Below are 17211 nucleotides of genomic sequence, written 5' to 3' on the forward strand. Positions count from 1 at the left end.
AAAAGAGCTGTTTTTTTAAAAAAGAAAAGTTTAAGTATCTTGGTTGCTTCTATTAATGCCTCTTTTTATAGTGATATCTTAATTCTGTTACTGAGGTAGAGGAGATTTATTTTTATTTCCAAATATTGTCAGAATTATTTAGCTAAATACCTGGATATATTACCTAAAGAACTTTGATGGTAGTAGATAATTTCATTTTACTTTTACTGAAGTAATAACTTTGCAACTAGAATAGCAGAGCAGAGTGCTCAGAATTGGAAACCAGATTCTAACAAGTTAAGCACATTTGATTTTTTTCAACATCTAGTAGCTAAACAATTAGATGATCTAAAAGTTTCAAATATTTGCAAGAAAATCAACTTTGAAACTGACAAAGGAGAGTACAAGATTGGTTAGGTTGAAGAATTAATTCAATTCAACAGGATACATTCAAGGTTACACTATGGCTGACAGCATAAATTAATAAAGAGTATCACTGACTCAATAACACGAGTTAACATTATTGGACTTTTCTAAATCTACTTGGCCATTGATTATGTCACATTCTCAGCGATGTGGCCAGGGTATGAGGACTGTGTTCATGAGAGCAGTGGCTCAGCAAGAGGAGTATTTTATCACTGGCATTGCTTATAATTGCTGACTTTTACTTGGCTTTATTTATTTTTTAAATGTCTATAGCCAATGGACCCCTTATTGCTTACAATCTTGCAGCTATCCCACTGGCCCCTTTTTTTGGTATACCACAGTATATCCTAATTAACTCTTACACATTTACAATTTGCAATTATTTTTATCTCTTTACCTATGTTTTGTCTTTTCCCCCATTAGACTCTCAGCTCCATGACACACTTTGTCTTTTTTTTCCCCTGTGGCAGACCCTAATCATGAGTGAGCAGACTCTCATAGTTATATAGGTACATCATTATAGGCACTTACCCATTTTGCCCCAATTACAGGGATTGAGGTTGCCAGACGTACAGTGGTAGATCAATGTTGACTTAGGTCTGGAAAACAAAATTTAGATAAATACAACAAAATGGAGAACTAATGAAAGAAAGATAAGGGAAAATAACATTTAAACAAGGTTTTTTCAATAATTCCCATGACTAAGGCACCCTACGCAACGCTTCCATCTTTTGTTCCTTCTTTGGGTTAATAAGCAAAATAGAAGAAGACTAGGAAAAGTGCAAGAGTGTGTGTGTGTGTGTGTGTGTGTACATATGTACAAGGAAAAAATCCCAATAGGTTGACATATTTATGGAGCAAATGGAGGTAGCATGACGATGAGAAAGCAGATCATGTTTCTAGCTTCTTGACATCTTTATTGGGCAAAAATATGGGCCATGTTTTTTCCTAAATCCAGTGAAGCTCTGTTGGATTGGAAACATCTAAATATCTAATTTGCAATAATTAATAAAAATTAACTTTGTTTACCTTTTATAACAAAGCTAAATATACAAACAACCTATTATTTTTTTCCTTGTACTAGAAAATCCCTCCCACCCCCCCCAACCCCTCCCACCCCTCCCCCCTTCCCCGCTACACACACGGTGATCTGAACTTTTGGCATTTATTAGGAACTGAGGAGTTTAAAAAAATATGCTCTCATTTCATCCACTTTTATCTCCTTTGCCTTAAGAAAGGAAGCTGTAGGGCTTCCCTGGTGGCGCAGTGGTTGGGAGTCCACCTGCTGATGCAGGGGACACGGGTTTGTGCACGGGTCCGGGAGGATCCCACATGCCGCGGAGCGGCTAGGCCCGTGAGCCATGGCCGCTGAGCCTGCGCGTCCGGAGCCTGTGCTCCGCGTCGGGAGAGGCCACAGCAGTGAGAGGCCCGCGTACCACAAAAAAAAAAAAAAAAAAAAAAAAAAAAAAAGGAAGCTGTATTTTAGATTACTGAATAGAAAGAAAAGCTTTTCAGTTATCAAGAATTAGATGGTTAAATGATTTGAAAAATTTATTACTTTATGATCAACCAAGTACTAACCAGTATTTATAAAACAACTTAATGCATATATGATGGCATAATTGGAACTGTGAAAGATTGAAATGGACACCCTCTCACATTTGGGGTCTTCCACAATAAAATGCATATATATATATATTTATTTATTTAAATAAATTTATTTATTTATTTATTGGCTGCGTTGGGTCTTAGTTGCTGCGTGAGGGCTTTCTCTAGTTGCAGCAAGTGGGAGCTACTCTTCATTTCAGTGCGCGGGCTTCTCATTGCGGTGACTTCTCTTGCTGCGGAGCACGGGCTCTAGGCGTGCAGGCTTCAGTAATTGTGGCTCGCGGGCTCAGTAGTTGTGGCTTGCGAGCTCTAGAGCTCAGGCTCAGTAGTTGTGGCACATGGGCTTCGTTGCTCCCTGGCATGTGGGATCTTCCCGCATCAGGGCTCGAACCCGTGTCCCCTGAATTGGAAGGTGGATTCTTAACCACTGCACCACCAGGGAAGTCCCAAAATGCATGTATTTTGAAAAGGTGCCTAACACAGTCACCCTCCTTCTCATCAATTCTTTAAAAGCCAGCTTATGCATCCACACCTGTGAACTGCCGTGTACCATCCTACAGCCAAGGTGAGATTGACGACTATATCTGCTGGAATTAAATCTGCCACAGCCATCGGAGTAGCTCTTATGGACCGAAGAAACCCCTTCCCAGCCTGCACAGGTAAAAGGACATAAAATATATTTTTAAAATTTATTTATTTGGCTGCATCAGGTCTTAGTCGCGGCACGTGGGCTTTAGAGTGCGGGCTTAGTTGCCCCACATCATGTAGTATCTTAGTTTCCCGACCAGGGCTCGAACCCTCATCCCCTGCATTGAAAGGTGGATTCTTAACCACTGGACCACCAGGGAAGTCCCAAGGACATAAAATATTGAACCAGGTCTTAAGTAATAGCTGGGATTAAAGTATACATCAGACAGGTAATACGAATGCTGTTAGTGATAACGGCCAGCACTGATCACTGCTTACTAGGTTCCTGCGCCAAGGCTGACTGCTCTCAGCCTGTCCAATCTCCCAGCCGAGTTCATCCTAAGTGCCACCATTGCCAAGAACCGCTAGGGGTCCTCAGGTTCCTTTCAGAGTGAAATTCCTCAAACTTGTGAGAGGTTTAATGTATTTGGTTAATTAATAAACAATAAGAATTAGGGTTCCCAAATTCTCCATTAATTTAGCTTACCATTTCTTAAATGATGTTGTTTTCTGCTAGTGTTTACTAATTTACAAACAATAATAGACACTAAATGTTTAAGAAACATTTTTTAAAAATTAATAAAATTCTACTACTTGACAAAACTTTTTTTATCACTTGGGGAAAAACCCACCATTATTTACTTTTTGTTTGGTATCTTTGTTTACCTCACAGATCACTGATGTTATACAGATGTAAGAATTGGGAATTGTTCATGTTAATAAATGTTGTGTCAATAAATAAAGAAGTCATTTAATAAATTAAAAGTCACATTTAGTGACTTTATAAAGTGATTATTTACACCTGTATGTTTCCAACATCAATTTTCAGTGGTTAGCACTTTCTTGTGTTCCTAATTTCTGTTTTCTTGTAACTGATTTCCCTTCCTTTGGACATAGGAAATCGGTCTGGAAAATTTTAGAAAATTTGAATTAATATGCAGCTTTGTAAACAATGTAATAAAACTCACTCTTGGATCATGTTAAAATAGTTACGTTCTAAGTTACCAAATGTTCACTCCAACTAAGCCTCAAGAGTTGAAGGCAGGTAGGGAACAGAAAAAGAAAGAAATCAGAAAGAAGTTCATTGTCATCGTGTTTGACAAGTAGTTATAATTCACTGTCTTATATTTGTATTGTAGTTCATGTTGGATCTAGTTCTGAGAATAACAAAGTCATAGTCTGAAACATGAGATCCCCAACAAGATTTAAACTCATTTAAAGAGTTGAAGTCCTGTTCATTGTTCTAAAGAGTAGAGTTGTGGTTCTGGCCCTAAAATGCTTCAGTGTGAACTGGGAAGCACCACAGCTCACTGGATCAGTCTCCACTGCAGGGAGACATGCACAAAGTGCTGCTGACCCAGAGGAATGATTGATGTTTCTCCTGGTCTGTGAGAGTATTATTGTTGAAAAGTGTTTCCTATAGTCATCAGTTTTTATATTTGAAAAATTTGCTCCAACTGGTAGTTTTCTTTCTCGTATCTATTAGGAAATTGATGTTGATATATTTTATGAATTTATATAATTTCTATCCACACGCATATAAATTTAAAAATCTTTGGGGATGAGTTCTATTGCATCCCTAATTCAAGCTACCATTATAGAGCGAAAAGGGGGAAACACCCCCATCTTGTGTTAACTAAGGGGAAATACAGGCATGGTACTAGATGTTCAAAAGTCTCCAAAAATAAAACTCCTAAGTAGTAATTGATGATATCACAGTATTTCTGTTTTCCTGATAATGATATCCACAGATAATTAAAGTAATTCCATTCTGCCTCTATTTTCCAATCAGCTAAATTGAAATAAGTTGCATCAATTGTGGTTAGTAAAGTAACGCTTATGGTTTTGCGTCAGTGAAGCTAAGCCAACACTAGCATTTTGTTACTATCCCTCCACTACTTTTCAAGTAATTATTTCCACACTATTATACATACCGCAACAATGAGCCCAGTAGGTCCATTTACGTTATCAACCCAACCCTAAAAAAAAAAAGAAAAAAAAAGATTTCTAATTGGTTCTACATGTCAGAAAATCCTAATATCTTTGGAACATCTGCAGTCTCATCTTAATAAACTTCATACAAGAGCACTGAGACCCCAGCCGATAGAACTGTCTAATCCAGTATTTCTAAGATTTCAAACAGAGACCAATGAGAAAGCACTGGATATTTTATGCACTTGGTTTGTGCAAGAATTAAAATTCTGCCAGCATTTATTTCATAGCAGGAATCGTGGATGGTTGCAAGTTGTTTATGACATCTTATGAACTAAACTGGGTCACCTCTTGAATATCATAATCTGCTAACCAGCTCATTTTCCCCACCTGGGCCTGATTTTAACTCCTCAGGGGAACATTTCAAGCACAGTTTGTAGGAAATGTCCATTTCTTGACAATTTTAAGAGTCATAGCATCTTTCGTTCTATGTATGTATGTATCTGTCTATCCAGCTATCTATCTGTCTATCTGTATTAGCTTGCCTACAGATGTTAGAGGAAAGATTATATTTAGGAACAGTTAGAGACAAATGTCTCTTTGAGTTTGTCTCCTAAGCCCTAAGCAAGTCAGTTGACCTCATTATGTCTCTTTCTTTATCTGTGAAAGTCAAAAATGTGTGTGTAAAGCGGGAGAGAAGACAGGAGAAGTTGAAGGGATTAATATTAGTTGAGCCTTTTACTAGGGACCAGGCATTGCACTAAGCACACCTCATACATCGACTCATTTGATCAACCCTCCACAGTGGGTGGGATTAGCCCAGTTTTACAGAGGAGACAGCTCAAAAGCCTGCATGTCAGTAAGTAATGGAGCTTGGATTTATCTGGTGCAAAAGCTTTATAGAATTGCTTCAAAAAAGATGGTATAATTTAAAGTACTTTCTAAAAGATATAGCAGTATACAGAGATAAAAATTATTATTCCTAAACTGAGGACTTTTCTCCGAGCTTCGTGATTCCTATTTACCCTGGCAATTGTAATACTACCGATTTGGCCATCAAGAACATTCTGCTATATTTAAACTATAGTGGGGAAGCCAAGAAATAAAACTATTTCCCATGGCAATTTTGAGACGAGAGTTAATGAAAAGCTAATTTAAGATGCCACCCAACTCTAGGACAGTCAGTGTCACACTCAGAGGAGCCCCGTGCTGAATAAATCCTGAACCGAACGTGGACTTCTGTCCTAATATAATGGGCTCACATTTGATTTGCTGTACTTAGCTATACATACTAAAAAGAAAAAAAAAAAAGACATCAAAGAGTAATTGGGCTAGAAGGATGCTGATTTGGAAGCAAAGTGTGGAATCCAGGCGAGTGGGCTTACTGGGAAAGGCTCCTGCCAGGTTGCTCCCACGATGGAGGGCCGTATGATGGCAAGATTGAGCTTGCCGCTCTCCTGCTGCACCACCATCTCTCCCAAGGCCTTGGTGTAGGTGTACGTATTGGGCCGATCCCCGATGAGCTTGGGTGTGATCTCATCGATAATAGCATCGTCTAACCACCTGAAGGTAGTCAGAGTAAAAAAGAATTCTAGCAACATATGTTAGACAATAGACCGAAAAAGAAACTGTGAGACATCGACAATCAAAGAAAACTTCCCCCTTCTAGCTTGAGTTCTGGAATTAGGAACTGTCAGAGGACACCAAGGCTTGAGTGTATACCTGTCCAAACGATGCATGACGGATGAGTTCTTTGCTCTCCACTGCTCAGCCCAATATTACTAGTCGAATCCTACGGCCTCCTGCCTCGATAGATTTATCCAATAGCTATGCAGTCTGCTACTTGATCATATAGACTCAGTCTCTATCTTCAATTATTTTCTCTCAGCAGGAATGTACCTATGAAGGTACTTTCAGTGAACGCATTGCAAGGGCCAGTCGGGCACCTGGCAGTGGGCTGGCTGCCCTGGTCTTGGGCTTGAGAGTCTGTCCTCTGAGGCTCATCAGTGGCAGCCCCACTAATTCACTGTTGTCCAGTTAGAACATATGGCACCCATCTTGAAACCTTCAGCTTTGATTTTTTAAAAATTCTACTCAATGCCTCAAAAAAGAAAAGCAACGACACTTAGCAGACTTACAACATTTTAGCAAATCTATGCACTGTATTTTGAAAGTCTGTTTAGAGTCTATGCTAATAACTTGGTAATCATTTCCAGAGATTTCCAATGAGTTCTGAAGTGCTCTTATAACTGTTAATAGTGTGTCAAGTGGAGTGAGAATAGCACTGTGAAGCAGCTTTAATAGAGTGATTATCAAATACCTTCACTTACAGGAAGACCTGTATCACGAATAACTGAGTTACCATGGCATTAGCCTAATCTTTTTTTAAAAAGACATTAGAACCATTTTGATAATCCCAAAGTCTATCTGATCTTCTCTAAGAAAGCAATCAAATTATCGTCGATTAAATATTGAATGTTTCTCTTAGCTGGTAGATCTATTTGGTTAAACTTTTGATATAATATCGTTTTTAAAAATTAGGCTATATGTCAGTGTGATTTTTATAATCCATGCGTTTGGTACATTCATTCCTATTTTATCGGACCCAGCGCAATCATACAATTTTGACTGCAGAAAAATCTTATTAGAGGTTATCGTCTTCCTTCCATGACAAATTGTTGAGTATTTAAGATGTGCTTAATGCCAAGACTTATTCAGAAACACAACTCTCAATTTCAGTAACTCTCCGATATTGGAGAGAAACATGAGCACTGCCTGTGATGGTTTGGTTTTCCTTGCTTTGCGGCTACTAGTGCTGGGTATTTTCTAGCCTAGTATCAAATGCCTTCTAGTATCAAATTCCTTCTGATTTACACTGAAAACGGAAAGGTTGAGAAGTTCCTAGAATTAAAAACAACTCCAAATACTTAGAAAAACAGAAGATATTTCAATTATATAGTCATCCGAGTGTTGGGAGAGAGTGAGGGGTAATGCAGGCACTTCTCTATCTTTCTAATAATGTTATCTTTATCTCATCTTATTTGTGGGTCAGCAGTGGATTAACTGACCTAAGACCATTTTTTTTTTCACCTGCAAAAACATACAGGTTACAAAAACTGGGTCAGAAGAAATACGGCCTAATTTTATTAAGGCTGTAAAAAAAAAAACAATTTTAAGAAAACATCAGAAGCTAGCAATGCTAGGATTGTATGTCACATGGCTGGTACCATATGCTCTTATTGCTGTTGGTGTGCATGGAAGGGTAACACCTGGAGGCTTCCCCAAGTTTGGTGAGTTAGCTCATCTTAGAAAATATTGGTTTCATAGGTTTCTAAGAACACAAAGCAAAAGAAGTTGTAGTGTTCTGTAGATGGTCTGCCTCTACTATTTGTAGCTCCCCCATATTCTACTGTATCATCTTCTCGTTTCCTCCATTTTCACTTATGAAAAAATGGCAATAATTATACCTGTTCTAAATTTTCGGGTTATATGAGGACAAACAGGAATATTTACAACTACACCTAGAGCTATTTGATAAAACAAAATGAGCCAACAAATCTAAGACATTCTATTTTTAGTAAAACAACCAAGAAGGATATATCTACAAAGGTAATAGTTGGTTTAACAATATCTTTTCTAATACAGCCAAACAGACCATATCTCAACCAGCCATTTCCCAGGTTTGAAGAGGAGATTAATGTAACAAATATGCACAGCCATTGGTTAAGTGATGTCCTTTTCAGGACCTAAAATCAGTTCATGCTCTTCTTTACCAAAGTTTGAGTTGCTGCTGTTGTTTGTTCTCGATCAGTTTTTAAAATAGCGAATAAGGTAGCATGGAAAAAAGACAGCGTATAAACCAAAGAAAATTTCTGAAATTAAAGCCAATGCCCTTCAGTGTACTCAAGATGTCTGGACCCATGGGTTCCAAATACTAAACTTGTACTTAAATAGCTTCAAAAGAAGCAAAAAGTTATTGAAGACTTCAGAAGGCTGTGTGTGTCACACACACACACACGCACACACAATTTCCTCTAAATATTACTTTTTTGGTTTGAAACTTATTTATTCAACCTCCTAATATCATTAATTTCATAATTTACATATTTACTGAATGAAATAGCAAGAGTAATATGTATTTTGCCTCCTAATTTTCTTATGCAATAAGCAGGGCAAGCTAGATATACCTAGAGGGATATCGGAGAAGGTGTCTGGGAGTAAATACTGGACACACTGCTTCATGGTAGGCTTTGCTCTCTTTTCTCTCATCTGGATTGCTCTTCCCTTGATTATCATGCCATATGTTCTCGCCCATGTGTCTGTTTCCCCACTTTACAATGAGTCCAGGAGGGATTATGTTTTTTATGTTTTTTATCTCTGTGTCCAATCACCTTTCTGCCCCCAGGAACGAGCTACCTTATTCAGTACATGTGTGTCCTCTTGATTGGCCAATTTATGTGCTGGCAAAGGTTTGGGAAGCTGAGATGGATAATGATAGGACAGAATGGGTGAACTCAGAAGGAGGTGGGGCTGTAGGGAGACTGTGGGCAAGTAAGAGAGGGGATGTCTTTGCAGAGAATGAAGAAAAATTGGAAGTTAATGTCTGGCGGCAGTGGTGAAAAGTGCTGGGAAGCTGAAAGGTTAAAGGTTGACCAACTTCAGTTTGGCAGAGTCGGCTTCAGAATAAATTTAACAGGCTTCAAAGTAAATATGAACGTTTTATTGGGGAAAAGGGTATATCTGAGCCTAATGCTTGTGGTGACTTGGCCTCTGTATTACCCTATAGACTTTCACTGAGCACCTATTCTGGCTCCAATGACCTGACAACATGAACATTACTCAGTTTGTTTAAGAAACAATTTAACCCTGCTCTGATTTGCATTAAAGTGTGGTACACAGAAATGACAGCTTTTTTGTCAGCTGCTTAGATGCCATCCTAACGCTGTACAATCCTGACAATAAAAGCACAAATGCTAAAACCAGCTTCTTCCTTTCCCCTAGAATAGATAAGCACTCTTAGTGTTAACAATGTGCTCTTCAGCATGAAGGCAAAACTACTTTCCAACATTTGACCTCTTTTTGCATTTCCCAAAGGGCCATTACCGAGGCTGCTGTGACCTCAGTCTCCCTGCTTCTCACACTCTACCTGCAGCACATCTGCCATGGTTGACTGCAATTAGTGTTTGATCAAGAAACAACTTTTCTGTTTCACCTGGCAGATCGGCTGTGATTTCTGGTGGCCAAGTAGCTTAAAGTATGATTTTTAATAGATACAAATCTATCAGGAACTTTGAATGGATTAAAGCATCTAGGAATTGAAAGACAACACAAAGTGAGGGTAGTGGGAAATTGATCATTTTCCTGTTGTCTAACTCCTGGTTCCTTTAAAAAAATGAGGACCCCTGCACTACTAAGAACAATGACATATCCCCATGGGGTTACTGTTAATGAAAATTTCTAAGGGAGATAGAACCTAAAATTCTTGGAAACTAATTTTATTTTAACTACAGTTACTAAATTACAGAATAGAGATGAAATCAGAGAAAAATATTTTCTTAAAACACAGCAACCAAACCTGGATTTAGGTGCACTAATGTTTATTAGGAATAACTTTAATGCTATTTGTCATTCTAAAATTTAATGCTATTTATTATTCAGAAAATTCCATCTGATGTAGGAATTGTTGAAACAGTCGTGAACAATGGTCTAGTTGGTGATGGGCTGCTGGGATTTATTCAAAGCATTATTCCAAACGTAACACATAGGTTTTATTCAAAGTTTAAGAAGAAAAAAAGTGCAATCCAAAACAGGGATAAGATGTGGGCATATAGGTATTTTATACACAAGACTTCACATCCCCAAATATCAGCTTGCTATGGAATTCTGTCATCTATTCTTGCTTTGTCTAAACAAAGAAACAAGAACAAAAATACCAGCTGGAGTGGTATGAACAACAATCATCCAGTTCCATCAAAAAGTGATCATTTGGGCTTCCCTGGTGGCGCAGTGGTTGAGAGTCCGCCTGCCGATGCAGGGGACACGGGTTCGTGCCCCGGTCCAGGAAGATCCCACATGCCGTGGAGCGGCTGGGCCCGTGAGCCATGGCCGCTGAGCCTGCGCATCTGGAGCCTGTGCTCCGCAACGGGAGAGGCCACAACGGTAAGAGGCCCGTGTACCACAAAAAAAAAAAAAAAAAAAAAAAGTGTTAATTCATTCAGCAAATATTTGAGTTCCTACTATGTGCTGGCCCTGGAGAGCAAGAAGGAGCAAAAGATACTCTCCTCCTTTGAGAAGTTCATTGTCCACTGGGGAATACAGACGAATAACCAGACATTTAGAAAGACCTGTGCTAAGCACAGTGTTGAAGATGAGCACTCTGGGAGCACCAGGAACGGCCACCTGAGCCCGTGGGCTCCGAGGGGAGAGCTTTGATGTCTGGATAGGAACTCACCAGAGGTAAGAGAGAGAGGGGTGAGTACTTCCGTGTGACTGCAGCACAAATGTAAGGGGAAGGCTGAGAGGGATGGGCTGGACAGATGGTCCTTAGTATAAAATTCTGAACAAATAAATTATAGTAATGATGTTCCCCCTGTTTAAAAAAAAGCACCTTTATTTCCTTAATTGCATTCAAAATGAATTCTGTTGAGATAAAATATAATTTTATTCCTAGTTCTATTTGGATATGGATATATATATATATATATATATATATATATGTTTTAAAATAATTCTTCTCTGAGAGCAGTACAAGACAGAGAGACATAAATTTTGTACCCATGTCAATTACAGTTTGATAATCAATCATGTATTCATTACCTGCCTTTACCAGTTGACATATAGTGGGGAGTATGGAAAGTGCCAAATGCCTGACTATAAATCAAATCCTCCTCTGGGCGGTGAGCTTATTCTTTGAAATCTGGGGGTTTTGAGCATCTGGACACAGTTTGGGAGGGAGGAAGTGGTATGGAATGGGTGAACTGAATCTCCATTTCCTAGCTCTTTTCTCTGGTGACCTCTCAGAGATCCCTCCTCAAATCGTGCTAAGGTCTGTCAGGGGTTAGGGGGTTAACAGTGGAGTGAGCCTCTGGAATCTCAGTGGCAGGGTCAGGAATCAAATGGGCCTGTGCTCCTTTCCTGGGCTTATCACATCCATAAACACCACATTTACCCAGAGACAATGCTGTAAGGGGATGAGTAAATGACAAACCAATTCCATCCTGAAAACATGCCAAGGCTTTAGACATCGACTTTCCTGCACTGACTTTGGCATCAGTGTCTTTTCTCCAACTATCCTGACAAACTTTGGACTCTGAAAGTTTCCTTTGCACCAATTAAGCACATCATCATTTATTAGCAACTTAAGCAACCTCCTGCTCCTTTAGATGACTTTCAGTTTTTTTTGTCCTGGATATTTTTAAATGACAGGTTAAAAAATATATTATCAGAGCTGTATGAGATAAAAATGTTTGCCCTGAAGGGAATAAACTCTTGATTTAGCTAAAACTTCATTTTAAAGAGTATATCTTAAATAGAAGATACAGTATTATAAGAAATTAAAATATGACAAATTCACCAGGAAATGGTCTATTTTCTCTGCTATAATACCTTTTATGCAGAGTCTTTTTAAAAAACAAACAAAACAAGGTAAACTTGGTAAATGGAACAGAAGAATGAAGAGGCAGAACGAAAAGCATACTTATTCTGAAACCAGGGCCATGTCCTAAAAAGAAAGTGGTTCCTGTTAGTTGGCAAAAAGAGAAAAATGCTAGACCTCTGTCTCTCATGCATAACAGTACAGTAAGAAAAGTGCCTCTCAGCTGAATAGAGCAAGAGACCAACACTTTCTACCAGATTTGGAAGAAATTTCTCTTCTTTATTAGTTCTTCTTTATTAACCTTTTGATTAACTGCTATTAAACACTCCCTAGCACTGCAATAATTGCTTTATATAACTCACTTTATCATCACAACTATAAGGACAGGGGCTATTATTAGCCCCATTTTACAAATGAAGGAACTAAAGCTCAGAGAGGCCAAAGAACTTGCTCAAGGTCACACAGCTAGTACGTTGCAGTACCTTTGCCAGTCTGATGCCAAAACTTTTCTTCTGAACGTTTATACTATGTATGATACTTCCCTTATCTAGTAACAATGCTGAGTTCACTGAGAATTGAGAAACAACTTCCATGTAAAGTACCCTCAAGTACTTCATGCAATCCTAAACTACTCAAGACAACTTTTCTGTAGGACTTTTCTACCCCTATCCCTGCTCCATCACCAAGCACTATATTCTCCACCGGGGATGGAGGGAATAGCAAGGACAGGGAGTTAAAGCTGGCACCCTTTCGAAGCATTTTGCTCCAAGAGTGTCTCACTTTGTTACCTTATAAATGAACGACTACAAAGAGACAAAGAGAACAACGGTCTGCCCACCCTTCACCCCCTCATGTAACCCAACTTACTCCATGGAGTCGATGATTTTTTTTGGCTCCACAGGGCATGGATAGATGACTTCATCAATGTGCTTCAGGTTACAATTTGAAAAGGCAGTAGAGATGTGTATGAAGGCTTTCAAGTTTGGCATCTGACTGGCCATGAGCAAGAGCTGCTGGGTGGCAGTGACGTTAAGCTGCACAGCATGTCTGGAGAAGATTAGACAGAAGGAAATGCAGTGAGGCAACTCACATCCCATTTTGCTGGAACTGCACCCACTCCAATAACTGGCATATCCATCTGATTTTTGTGGCTGCATCAAAGGACCAGAAAGAAAAGTACAGGTCACAGCCACAAAGTTATGTGATACTTGGAATGTATAATATGTTGATGATGTTTTCTGTGCGCATAAATCCTATGATGCATGTTGCATTTAGAGGTCACGTGGTTCTAAACCAACCGGAAGGAAAAAAATCGCAATCCTCTGAATTTATAAAGGGGCTTCTTAAGCAGCCATTAAAAGAATGAAAAACATAAATTAGGCATCTAACTTAAATTAGAAAATTTAAATAAATTGGAGGAGCGCAACAGTGAATATACAATGAGAAATATGTTTCTATTGCAAAGGTACAGGTCAGACATAAATAATGATGTCAATAGAGAACAGATGTGGTTGCCAAGGTGGGGGTGGGGGAGTGACAGATTGGGAGTCTGCGATTAGCAGATGCAAACTATTACATACAGGATGATTAAACAACAAGGTCCTACTGTAGAGCACAGGGAACTATATTCAATATTTGTGATAAACCATAATGGAAAATAATATAAAAAAGAACTTATATATATGTATAACTGAATCACTTTGCTGTACAGCAGAAATTAGCACAACATTGTAAATCAACTTTACTTCAATAAAAAAAAGATGTCAAAATCCTAAATTTTACCTAATAGAATACAAAGCTATATAAACATGTGATGACAATGAAATAGTTCTTTCTAGAAATACATGTTTCATACAAAATTAGGAAACCTATTAATCTAACTCAAAAAGAGAAAAAAAAACATGATCATATATATATTTTTTGAAAAGTTTAAAAATGACATTCAATATCCATTTTCAATTCAATTTTTATAAATTCACTAAAAGAGGAAGAAAATGATTTAAAAATGTATATTTTAATTTGCTAGCCTGTGTCACGCTTAATGGTGAAAAGTAAGGAGCACTGATTTTAAAGTTGGGCCAAGAAGAATGTCAACAATCACTACTGCTTAACACTGCTCTGAAGTTCCAGCCTTATAATTAGAGAGGAAAATAAAATTAATTAATAAGTACAAACACTGCAAAGGCAATCCCTAAATGACTATCAGATTATGTCTGGGAAACAAACAAGCAGCTGAAAAAATTGGAATGAACAATAACATAATTCAGTAAGGTGTCCACTTATGAAAGTTATATAAAAAAATCACTAGTTTTCCTATATAGAAACAAAACTTAGAGACTATAATGGAAGAAAGGCACATATTCGAAAAAGAACATTTAAAACATGTATCAAATTAATAAAAAATGAATAGGCTTTATATGAAGAAAATGATAAAACTTCATTAAGGGTCATAACAGAAAAACTGAATAAACAGGCATATATTGTTCTTGGATAGGAAGAGTCAATGTTTTAAATATGTTGTTTTTCTAAATCAATCTGCATATTCAAGGTAATCTCAATCAAACTCCCAACCCTTGAAAAAACTTGGCAAATTTATTCTAAGTTTAATCAAGAGGTGAGAATAGTCAGGAAAATTCTATAAAAAGAAAAAATGTGTGTATAGTTGCTTAATAAAATAAGAACCGTAGTCATTAAAATACTGTGGTACTGGAAGAGAAAGCCTAATTAATGGAATAAGAGTTCAGAAATAGGAATTTAATATACTATGAGAGTTTCCTTTCAAACAAAAAGTGAAAAGAAATCATTTAATAAATACTGTTTAAAAAATAACCATCTTTTGGCAATTAAAAAATATTGTACATTCACACCTACATCGCTCTTCTTTTTTATGGAATTTTCCTATTATTCTTTATAGCTAAATAAATTTTAAATGGGTCAAAGATTTAAGTGTAAAAATAAAACAATAAAAATACTGGAAGAAATTATGAAAAACTGTGTAAATAATAAAATAGAGCTAATGACAAACTGTTAAAATATTTTGAGCCTTATAAAAGACAAAGAGTTAATACGCTAAATCTTCCAAGAAGTCCTAAAACTGATAAGAAAACAATGTTTCAAGAGAAAAAATAGGTGAAGAACATAAACAGGCATTTCACAAAAGAATAAAATGCCAATCAGCATGTAAACATCTTCAACCTTTCTGATTATCAAAGAAACATCTTCAACCTTTCTGATTATCATATATCAAAGAAATATGCAATGCTATTTGCATTAATATTGACGATGATAAAAAGAATTAAAGAATTATAATATGGTACTGTTGTGGGTGTTAGAAATGAGCATTCATATGCACAAGAACGGCATAAATTAATGCCTCCTTTTTGGAAAGCAACTTAGCATTATATGTCAAAATATAAACTGTTCATAACCTGGACACATCTAGGATGTGTCTAACAATTCTACTTCTGGGAATTTACGCAAAGGGAAAAAAATGTATTAGACACAGATGTTCACTGCAGAGCTGTTTGTAATACCGAAAAGCGAGAACACTCTAAAAAACATCCACCAATACAGAACAGGTTGAGTATATTATATACATGTACAATGGAATGTCATGTAGTCATTACAAGTTATAATAGAATATCAATTGACAATGAAAGATATCTAAAAATAAAATTGAACAGGTTGCAAAAAACATCATTCTCAATGTGATGCCACTTTTTTGGTAAAATTGAACATAAATCTATTCTATTATGGATACATAAAGAAAAGCTGAGGGACTTCCCTGGTGGCGCAGTGGTTAAGAATCTGCCTGCCATGCAGGGGACAAGGGTTTGATCCCTGGTCCTGCAAGATCCCACATGCCACGGAGCAACTAAGCCCGTGAGCCACAACTGCTGAGCCTGTGCTCTAAAGCCCGCAAGTCACAACTACTGAAGCCCACGCACCTAGAGCCCGTGCTCCGCAACAAGAGAAGCCACCACAATGAGAAGCCCGCTCGTTGCAACAAAGAGTAGCCCCTGCTCGCCGCAACTAGAGAAAGCCTGTGCGCAGCAACAAAGACCCAACACAGCCAAAAATAAATAAATAAATATGTTAAAAAAAAAAAAAAAAAAGAAGCTGAAATGGATGGTCTTCACAATATTAAATGGTTAACTCTGGATAGTAAGATTTTGGAGAAGTTTTACTCCTTGGTATTTTTTTTTTTCATTGAGAATCTCTCTTTTTTTAACAAAAAGAAATCATAGGGACTTCCCTGGTGGTCCAGTGGTAAAGAATCTGCCTTCCAATTCAGGGGACATGGGTTCGATCCCTGGTCTGGGAACTAAGATCCCACATGTTGCCGGGCAACTAAGCCCGTGTGCCACAGCTTCTGAGCCCATGCACTCTGGAGCCCGCATGCCACAACTAGAGAGAAAACCCGCATGTCGCAACTAGAGAAGAGAAATCCCATACACCACAACTAGAGAAAAGCCCTCGCGCCGCAACAAAGAGCCCGTGAGCTGCAACTAAGACCCCATGCAGCAAAGAATAAAATAAATATTAAAAAAAAAAATAAAATGGAAATCATAGAGAAACTTACACACACACATGTGCACACACATGTATAATACAAGTCGTGAGAGGGGAATGGGGATGTACCTCAGGTGGTCATCAAAGCGCACAGTAGCCGCACAGTGGAAGATGATGTCTGTGTAGGAAAGAAGCTCCTGCATGTCCTGCATGCTGATGGCAAAGTCATTCTGATTGAGATCTGCAGAAATAGCTCGGATCTTCTCATGCACATTTGGACAAACTTCTTTGACTTTTTCAAACAGCTAAAACACAAATATAAATCATCAAAGATCATCATCACCATCACACTGTTCTTGTTTTCACTGACTTGTTTCATTATAATTCTCAAAAACTGGTTTTAGTTGTAATAATATGACTCAACCATTTGCTGTATTGCATGCAGTTCAAGGTCAGCTTAGTATAATTCCTGC

General features: G+C 37.8%; 1 protein-coding gene across 1 annotated transcript in view; it reads right to left on the reverse strand.

Moving 5' to 3' along the window:
* The window catches only part of FAR2 (fatty acyl-CoA reductase 2), a 51487-nt gene that overhangs the window by 12390 nt on the left and 21886 nt on the right, over window positions 1-17211 (reverse strand). Inside the window, exons 2-7 of the mRNA XM_065887185.1 lie at window positions 16868-17043; window positions 13094-13273; window positions 6018-6195; window positions 4635-4679; window positions 2546-2664; window positions 937-1004 (exon numbers count right to left, since the gene is read on the reverse strand). Of these exons, the coding sequence (XP_065743257.1) occupies window positions 937-1004; window positions 2546-2664; window positions 4635-4679; window positions 6018-6195; window positions 13094-13273; window positions 16868-17043 (766 nt within the window). The remainder of the gene's footprint in view (window positions 1-936; window positions 1005-2545; window positions 2665-4634; window positions 4680-6017; window positions 6196-13093; window positions 13274-16867; window positions 17044-17211) is intronic.

This window comes from Phocoena phocoena, chromosome 11 (assembly GCF_963924675.1).
Source record: "Phocoena phocoena chromosome 11, mPhoPho1.1, whole genome shotgun sequence".
In the NCBI taxonomy this organism is placed as follows: domain Eukaryota; kingdom Metazoa; phylum Chordata; class Mammalia; order Artiodactyla; family Phocoenidae; genus Phocoena; species Phocoena phocoena.